Source organism: Anguilla anguilla, chromosome 9, assembly GCF_013347855.1.
Source record: "Anguilla anguilla isolate fAngAng1 chromosome 9, fAngAng1.pri, whole genome shotgun sequence".
Taxonomy (NCBI): domain Eukaryota; kingdom Metazoa; phylum Chordata; class Actinopteri; order Anguilliformes; family Anguillidae; genus Anguilla; species Anguilla anguilla.
In genome coordinates this window covers 52765272-52775360 of record NC_049209.1, presented here as the reverse complement: position 1 = coordinate 52775360, position 10089 = coordinate 52765272, and the positions used below count along the sequence as shown (strand labels likewise).

Here is a 10089-nt window from a genome sequence, read left to right as displayed (position 1 = left end):
CTGGGTGTGGCACAATGAATTTTGCACAGGGAACATCGAACAGGGAGCGGGCCCTGAGTTATTCACTGAAGTGCCCTGCCTGAGAGTTAAACCTGCAACCTCTACATCACAAGCCCAGTTCCCCTTGCTATTACTTACACAACTCCGACGAACTCGATTTATTTTCTTCCCAGAATGTCATTACGTCATACACATTTTCGGTGCAATTACCGCCACGACCACTAGGTGGCACACATGCCTAACCCGTTATCCTCGTAACTTCGGCTGCTCAGGCTGATTTCTCAGGTATTAAACTGATAAACTCAGTCTATTACAGAATTTCTTTTATTTAAAAATGTTCTTTTTTTTATTATTTTTTTTTTTTTACAAATTCTAAATGCTGAGATACCGCCGATGGGCCTGTGTTCACAAAGCGAAACGGATTTCAGATGCGTGCGATATTTAATGCTCTGGAGCTCTGTGTGAATTGTCGGTTTTTGTATAACACGGTTTCCGTATAACACAGTTTCCACTTCAGAAGGCATTGATATCAAACTGCCAGGGTGTGTCCTCCTGGAGCACGGTGAAATGCAAGTACCTGAACATACACAAAGGTGTGATTAAAAAAAAAAAAAAAAACTTTATTAACTGGCTCAGTAAAACAGACAGACACCCTTTCCCCCTGCAGCAGATTGTCATTAAGAGTTGACCTCTGAACTTTGAATTTGGCCTCTGAATCTTTTAAGGTAAATGACTAGTTTTCTAATGACTATGACAAATATCAGGGAAGTAAGTCTCGCAGCGAGAAGAGAGACCGTTTTCAGATGATTTTAAAAAAAAAGATTATTTACAATACAGAGAAATGTAAAATCTGAAACATTTCATTAACCGTAACATGAAATTACTGATCATAAAAAAACATTCAGACTGATTACAAAGTGGAGGTGGTTTTAATTTCTCCAAATACATGTTGTGGAGTGTGTGGCCCAGAAACTGCTCTCTGAACTTACAAGACATGTCACCACTACCCTTAACACATTAAACCAGTTTCACTTTCAGATGTGTGCAAGTATGTGTGTGTGTCTGTGTGCAAGTATGTGTGTGTGCGTCTGTGCATGTGTGTGTGTGTGTGCATCTGTACATGTGTGTGTACACGCATTTGTGCATGTCTGTGTTTGATTGTGTGTGCGCCTCTGTGTTTACTTCTGTGTGTGTGTGTGTGTGTGTCCTTGTGTATCTGTATATGTTTGTGAATGTGCATGTGTGTATTTGTGTGTGTGTGTGTGTGCGCGTGTGTGTGAGTGTGTGTGTGTGTGTGTGTGTGAGTGTGTGTGTGTGTGAGTGTGTGTGTGTGTGTGTGTGTGCGCGTGTGCACTCAGTACCTGCATCTCCATGCAAAATATCAGGCGGATGTAGCACCTCTGGTGAACACTTTCACAGCCACAAAAACTGCCCTCCGACTCGCGCGCGCGAAGTGCTGAACGCGACAGCTTCAGTTGTGTGTGTTTGATGAAGGTGAGCAGATCAGCATCAACACTGCGGCGATACCCACTCCTACATCAAGGCTCTTAAACCGCCACTTCCTGTGGGCCAGGCTCTTCTCAGAGCGGTCCGAACGAGCCAGACATTCTCCGTGCGGTTTAAGCCAACAAGGGGACGTTAAAATGACGTTAAATGTGCGGTATCAGCTTTCAAAAGAATAAACACGCGCGCTGTCTTTGCTGGTTCATTTGTTCAACAGAATGCAACTGAAGTTCCAGCAACGCGTTGCTTCAGCAGCGTTTATTTCTGTTGAGCAAATACGAGAAGAAGGCTACATTTGAATCAATAAAATGCGTTTGCGGCAGCGCTCGGTCTTGGGGCAGACTGGAGCCACGCCTACTGGTTAAGTGGGAAATTGAACACGCAACTGGGTCGCGTTAAGTAATCCGCGGGAGGTTAGTGAGCTTCTTTCCACCGTAGGCGTCAGAATGCGAGAATACGTGGCGAGACCTCCGGAGAAAAAAACACCGCAGAAATTTCATTTTGGTTTAGTTTGTACGGAAGAGGATTAGGACCACGTGCAATTTTTTTGAGTTCTGACTTTAAAGTCAGGACTCAAAAATTTTTTTCACGTGACCCTAATCCTCTTCCGTAAGTTTGTGTTGTTGTTTCAGTTTATTATTATTTTTCCCCACGATCCTGTGATATCGAATTTTTTTTTGGTTTGAATTCAATTAAGTTGTTTTGAACTTTATTATAGTGTAACACTTTCATCCTGTAAAATGACTTTGTTATAAATGTAACATTTTCATTTTGTAACAGTACTTTATTATAATGAAACACTTGTATCTCGTAACATTTTTATGTTACACTTTTATCCTGTAACATTAATTTGTCATAATGCAACACATTTATCCTGTAACATCAATTTATTATAATGTAACACTTTTATTTTGTAACATCACTTTATTATAATGAAACACCTATCTTGTAACATTACTTTGTTATAATGTAACACTTTTATTTTGTAACGTTCCTTTGATATAATGAAACACTTTTATCTTGTAATATTGTTTTATTATTACATGACACTTTTAGCCTGTAACTGTAACAGTACTTTATCATGCTCTAGGGCAGGGGTCAAACTGCAGCCTCTGCTGGTTTTTGTGATTTCCATACAATCAGCAGACAATTTAGGCCTTGGAAACGAAACTCCGTAGCCAGGCAATTGCTTAAATTAAGCACATTAATACAGGAACTCGTCAAAATCCAGCAGACACAGCGGCCCTGTAGGGTATGAATGTGAGATCCCTGCTTTGAGGCATCAGTGTGTTACAGCTAGACACAACCAGCAAGCACATGCAAGGCCATTCTTTTTTTTTTTTTTTTGCAAATCATTATGCATATTTCATATAAACGGAGCTGCTTCCTCGTATATTCATACAGCGAATCGCAGCAAGGGACTGAACGACTGCAGTCAAAGTCTAGGTAGCACAAAGACACATTTTCCATATGCCACCTGACACAGATGCAGTACTCAGACCTGTCATAGCTGAGCTCTACTGGCCCTATACCAGACCTGGGTCAAATCCGTATTTGGATTCAAATACTTTTCTTTCTGTTGATCTTGGGCTGGTGCAACCGAGCCTGCCAATAGAACCAAAAGGTGGGGTTTGCACTTTTTTTTTGAGAGAATGTCGTGGGTTCCAATACACCAGACAAGCTCAGTAAAGTGTGGAAAATATTTGAAGCCAAAACAAATATGCATTTGACCCAGGTCTGCTGTATGTAGGCCGGCTGCTGCGCTGGCTCTCACACAAGAGCGCGGCGTAACTTGCCTGGTTACGAAAGGTAACCAGCAGGTGAATTATCCCGTCAGGGTGAGCGCGTGCCAGCGTCCATCGCGTGTTGAGGGAAGAGGAGAAGGAAGCAGCGTTCTGCGTCGCAGTGCGAAATGAGACAGAGCCGATCGCAGAAAAGCAGAAGCGCTTCTTACGGGTTCGTGTGCGATTGTGGCTTCTAGACCTGCTTTCCATTATATATAGCGAAGAGGTGGAGCAGGTTTGGGGTGGGGTGGTGTGGGGGGGGGGGGTGTCAGTGCACTGCACTATATGCACAACCGCCCTGCACACCCCCGCAGATACTCAAACTCAAAGATGGGGACTTTGATGAAGATGGCGGCTGTGGTTCTCCTGCTCCCAGTTGTTCTCGCCCAAGGTGAGTCACCTTCTGGTCCTTGGCTTGGGGGTTTTTTTTTTTTTTTTTTTTTTTAAATTCTTGTTTTGTTTTTTTGTGGGAGTTCTCCGCCACTCAAGCCTGTTTTACCCACGGTTAGGACCTTATTTAGGATTGGTGACGCTGAGCATGTCAAATTTGGTGTGAATTCCACCTTACAGACTACAGAAATAAGCAAGGAGAATAACATAACTCAAGTTTGCTGATGAGTTTGGCTCCATCAACCCAAATTCACTTTCCTCTGGATTATTATTAATTTATTTTTTATTTTTTTATTTTTTGGTTGAATGTATGAATATGTTTAATTTGCTGCTGATTCAATTGTGACTTTTCAAAGGGAGCGTGAACATATTTAAATTATTGGCATTGTCTTTTCAAAGTAACGACGCCAGCACTGCAGAATGCTCAGGGTTTATTTAACAGTATTTCTGCTCGAGAGAGATGAAAAACAGACTCTCGCAGTTTAATTTAACACAGAATAATTTACTGCACACTTTACTGTACATTTTAATCACAAGATTAACATTCGATGTGAATTTGGTGTGAAGTTAATCACTGCAAATAGTTGGCTGTGAACCTTAAGTTCATCGATGTACTGCTGAACTCAAAATATCAAATGTATTTAGTATAGCGCCTTCGCACAGTAAATATATACGGTGATGAATAACTTTGGAGAGAGTGCATTTTATTCTTACGGAGTTCACTTGATCTCTATTGAACTCGTGTGACCTTTTCTTTTTCTTGTTTATTTAACGCGGAAAAAAAGTTACTGTGCAAAAGCAACTGTGCAGAATCTGCAAAGTTTTCAAGTCAAGGCACAGGAAGGAGATGTAGCTGCAACTGTCAATATAGGTCAGTCAGTATAAGAGCGTCAGCTAAACGCATAGATGAAATTTATCTGAGCTTTTGCAGTTAGATTTTACATTGTCTCTGCAGCAGGAAGCAACTGAATGATGATAAGACAGCCACAACGATTCCTCAAAATGTCAACCGGAGAGCACATTTAAAATGAGTTTCACTATTAAAATGTACAGTTTGCTGAAAAATCTCACAATCATCAGTTGCCTGTGCCTGTAGGTTATGGGGCTATGAATCTTATTTGTGATATTAGGATCATCTGCAAAATGTAAATATAAGTTGATGCAATGTTACTGACTATGTCAAGTTCACTCGCCATTTTGTGTAAAAGAAGTGGAGATATTTTAAGAGTGACAATGTTGCGTCAGGAGTTTCATTTCTATTCGGGCCGCTCGAATGCCTGCGGGTGTTAACTTCAGTTGATGAACTGAGTTTAAGTTGGTTTTGGTCATTTCCTGAAATGGAAAAGGAAGTGGAAGTGAACTGAGCAGAACCCTCAGAGGTGCCACAGGGCCAATACTCCGCGTTGTTCAGGTCCAATGGATTGCTGACACCTGGACTGTCGCATCCTGTGTTGGGCGGACCCCTCCCAGGCAGACCCCCCCCCCCCCAGGCTGACCCCCTTTCTCTCAAGCCCGCCCTTCTGGAATTTTCTATTTCTCAAAAGTGTAAAAAAAGATTACAAAAAAAAAACGGACAGTTTGTAGGTGGGTGAATTTGATGCACGTTGTCCAAATACTTGAGCATTCCCCCCCCCCCCTCTTTGTTTTCCATTGTTGCCAGGTAACGGGGACCCCTGCGTGTACAAGGCTGTGGGGGATTCCGTGACGATTCCCCTCCAACGCAAGGACTGTGAAGAGGACACCTTGTCCTGGAAGTTAAATTCAAACGACATTTTCAGGAAGAAAAAGCAAACTGTCTCTGTTGGCAAACTTTCGGCTGTGACAGAGGACGGATCTCTAAAGCTTGTGGATCTACAGGTGCCCAGTTCAGGAGTGTACATAGCCGAGCTCCATGACACTGATGGAAAGCTATGCGGACAAGCAAGGCAAAATCTGTGTGTGATCGGTAAGCAAAGGCCAACACAGAGAGATCAACAGGGTTCTGGTCCCCATGTTTAGTAACCCTGAAGAGTAGGTTCTTTGGAATGTTGTTTTTTTTTTCTTTCTTCAAAAAACATCCCAAGTCAGTGTTCTAGAACTCCACTGCTTTCAGTCACCAGCAGCGATTGTGACATCAGCGTGAGAACGTTCAGTTGATAGCATTCTGATCACGTACTTGTGACCTCAAACCTTAGAGGGTCACGTGGCTCAGAGCAGGAGTGCCAGCTTTCCCCACAAGCAGCCGTCATCTCAGCTAACCCACAATGTTGCTGCAACGTTGTGACAAACCTTACATGAACTATGTAACCATTAATATCGCTAAAACCGCATAATAATTAGGCTGTGTGCAGTGGCTTCGGAAGCTGCGGTGCTGTGCTGCATGAGAGCCATATCAACTGCTTGTCCTCTACGGTCTGCCACTGTTCTACTTCTTGTCTTCTACGCTTTATTTCAGAGTGTACTTTATTTTATTTTATTTTTGTTCGTTTTTCTAGAGCGCGTGTCCAGGCCTTATGTGACGTACACCTGCAGCGAGGACGCGGTCACTCTCACCTGCGACAGCGCGGAGTCGAAGGTTAACTGGACTCTCAACGGCGGTACATCTGAGGGGGCGTTTAAAAAAACGCTAACGGTTCCCGGAAGACCCGCTCACGACGCTAAGTATTCGTGCACAGCTTGGAACGAGGCCAGCCAAGAGAAAAGCAGGGATACAACAGTTCGGTGTGAAGGTCTGTTTACGTTATAGCCTACCTGTCGATGTCCCTTCCACCGCCCGTTTCTTACTCTGATGTAAACTTCGCCTCTTTCCGCTACTTTCCTCTAAATTGTAAATGGACTGCATTTATATAGCGCTTTTATCCAAAGCGCTTTACAATTGATGCCTCTCATTCACCCATTCACACTCACGCTCACACACCAGTGGTGAAAGGCTGCCATGCAAGGTACCAGTCAGCTCGTTGGGAGCAATTAGGGGTTAGGTGTCTTGCTCAGGGGACACTTTGACACGCCCAGGGCGGGGGATCGAACCGGCAACCCTCCGACTGCCAGACAACCGCTCTTACCTCCTGAGCTATGTCGCCTCTACAATCTGTGACTGGGGGTGTGTGCTATATGACTGTGCGCTGCTACTCGCTTGCATGTCAACAAGGCACGTTTTCTCCATCCATCCAGTCCAGTTGTCCTTTGTGATATCACAAAATGAGGAAGTGAGAGAGGGAGAAGACGTGTCCATCCTCTGTGCCAGCACCCCACCTGCAGACGAGTACACTGTCTGGACACCCAGAGTGAGACCCCCCCCATCCCCCCAACACACACACCTCACCACCGATCATGTATTGACCACGCCCCCATAAAAACCAAACCAAATCTGTCTGAACCGTGGAGAAAAGAAGGCGTGCTCTGCGCAGATATATGCAGTTAGCTTTTGGCTCTTGTATGTAAAAAAAAAACGACACTTCAGTGTATTGCACTCATACACACACACGCACGCACGCACACGCACACGCACACACGTGCACACGCACACACACACACGCACACACACACGCACACACGTACACACGCACACACACCCACACACACACACACACTCTCACACACGCACCATGACCGTGTGTGATCTCGCTCCATTCCAGAATCAGTCCCGCTTGCGGGTCGCGGATGGTAAGTTCAGGTTGCCGAAGGTGACCAAAGACGACGCTGGAACGTACCTGTGCCAGCCGGAGTGGACGCTACCTGGCCCGTACGACGACGCCGCCAAGGCCACCCTCCAGCTGCGTGTTTCCTCCGCGAAAGACGGCCAAGCCTTGCGCGGGGGGACGACCCCACGGGTCACTTCCGGGTCGGAGGGCACTCTCCTCCTGGCCACACACCTGCTCTTGGTCCTCTGTCTTTCTGGCCCCGTAGTTTAAATCAAACGTGGTGCAACACCAGGTCAGATCCGTTCCGGGATTTTGTCCCAGACTCGCTGCCCTTAACTGCAGTGATGAGACGAAGTAAATGGTCCTCCTTTCATTCCACGGGGACCTGTTTAAATGCGGTGATGGCAAAAAGTTAGGTAATCATGTCATCACTGTATTTAATCAGCCGAACTGTTATATTTAAATTTTAACTGATATTAAAACTGAGTAAATCACAAACCACAGCTACAACTGCACATGTGCCATTCTTGGTGAAAGCAGTTGTACTTTAGTCCAGTATGGGTGTGAACACTGTGTACACGGCTCTAGAAATTTCAGCCAGAATTATTGGTCAGAACAAGAAGTGGCACCCACACACTGCCCCCCCCCCCCAGAACTCTGGGGTGGACCTGTGCACCCCAGAGTTCAGGAGTGTGGTTTGCACTGACCACCAAAGCAAAGAGCGCCCCCTATCTGTGGCATATTCACTGCGACGTTTCAAACTTCGTTCAGTTGGGGCTGTATGAAATTATTTTATGATGTATGTTTTAAAAGATTTTTTTTAAAATTTTATCTTTCATTTGGCAGCACATTTAGGAAGATGATTTTAAAGCTTTCTGTATTATGCTTAAAACATGTTCCCTCTGCAGCATTGTGGTACAGAGATATTTTAATAAAAATTAAGAAATGAACAAATATTAAGTAAGACTGTTTCATGTCAATGTTTGTCCTCAAAGATGTCTTTGATTATAAGTTTTTTATTCTGTTCTGGTTTTGTTTTTTTTTTAGTGTGCCTTTAAAGTAAAGTCACTGCACTAAACTACAGTTTAGTGTAAAAACACTGCTGTGTCATATTCCTGTCCAAAGTGGCTCTGGCTTCTACAGTCCTCTGCCCTGTGTGCTTGGACCTACTAATGTAGTGAATGGCCTGCTTTGTCCATGGCTGTGGTAACCAACCCTGTTCCTGCAGATTTACCGTCCTGTAGGGTTTCACTCCAGCCCTAACAAAGCACACCTCACTCAACAGCTGGAGGTCTTGTTCAGCTGCTAATTGGTAGAATCATTTGTGCCAAATTAGGGTTGGAGTGAAAACCTGCAGGATGGTAGGTCTCCAGGAAAACTGGTTGCCACTGGTCTATGGATTTTTTGAGAATTCAGATGGTGTGCACATGAAAGCTGAATCACATGATCAGAAGTCATTCATCATCTTTCAAATCAGTGTAAAAGTGAAATACACTCATGTTGAAAGTGTGAAGTTGAAAAAAAAAAGTTCTTTTTAAATGGTCTGTGAAAACAGAAGCATTGATTGGCTGTAACTTTCTGAATGACTATTGGCTACTTGTAGAACTATGGCGATGTTTTGGGTTTCTGTGTAAAGCTTGTCACCAGACACCATTCAAGCGATGAAGGCTGTATCTTAAATGTTTTAGACATTAATTTAATTTGAAATAACTTAACCCATTCAAGCCCACGGGCAAATAAAGTTGCCGAGGTCTCTACCACTCTTTTTCCATCTGTGAATATTGTCTGGAAGACAATACATGCTTTAAAAACAATCATCATTACTTGAAAAATACAATTAAAAATTGAAAAAAAGAAAAAACAAAACATGTTCATATGGAAGGGTGTGCAAATGATTATATGTAAGAAATCTCTGGAAAAAATCTGGGCATTAATGGGTTAAAGAGATGACTTCAGTCGGCCTCAAAATATGACCAGTGGCTGATGTAGGGCACTCAACCCACCACCAGGGGGCGGTGTTGGATAAGCATTGTGGCAGAAGGGGAGGAACCACCCACCCCCAGTTGCAGATAATGGATGTCTGACACAGAAGTGACATTCGATCATGGCTCGTAGGACAGGGATACTCAAACCTGGGGGGGGGGGGCATTTCAGAAAGCAGGATTACTGAGTTAGCCGGATAACTGTGCTGAGTAAAACCCTGAACGGCTCATTCCACTTCAGTCCATGTTCCAGATTTGGGAGTGCTCCGGGTTTTACTCAGCGCAGTTATCCAGCTAAAACTCCGTAATCCAGGGCTCAGGCCCACAGGGACAGTAGCACCGCTGGTTTTTGTTTTTGCCTGACGGTCGCTGGTTGGTCAGAGGTCCCACCGTCCCACTCACCTGGTGCCCCAGGTGTAAATCAGTCCCCCGTTAGAGGAGGAGGAGAAACAGCAGCAGCACTGCTGGTCACCAGGGTCTGATTTGGGCGTCTCCGCTCCAAGTCCTCTCCTTTATGTATTCTTACATTTTAACTACATTTCATGAAGATGTCGAATGACAGCAAAAGGCTGTTCGCATGTCCCTTTTTTCATCTTACTGTAGTCGAATCAACAAGAGAAGTAGTCATACAGCAGCTAGGCTAACTGAGCCAGGGGCAATTGGTGGGGGAAAAAAGAAACCACCTTCCACTCAGAAACCAATGCTGCAGTACAGGATATGTCTGGATAAGTTTTCCTATATTCATTAGTTTATCTTTATTTCCAAATAATAAAAATACGCAACTCGATAGCAAATAGCTCTGATGGAAAT

At 44.1% G+C, this 10089-nt stretch overlaps 1 protein-coding gene across 1 annotated transcript; it reads left to right on the top strand.

Moving 5' to 3' along the window:
* The first annotated feature begins 2150 nt into the window (after positions 1-2150).
* Positions 2151-8261, top strand: LOC118236625. Its single transcript, XM_035435143.1, has 6 exons — positions 2151-2168; positions 3556-3678; positions 5338-5622; positions 6152-6385; positions 6828-6940; positions 7292-8261. The coding sequence occupies exons 2-6, from the start codon at positions 3573-3575 to the stop codon at positions 7565-7567; spliced, it is 1014 nt and encodes a 337-aa protein (XP_035291034.1). The 5' UTR covers positions 2151-2168; positions 3556-3572; the 3' UTR covers positions 7568-8261.
* Positions 8262-10089: the final 1828 nt, after the last annotated feature.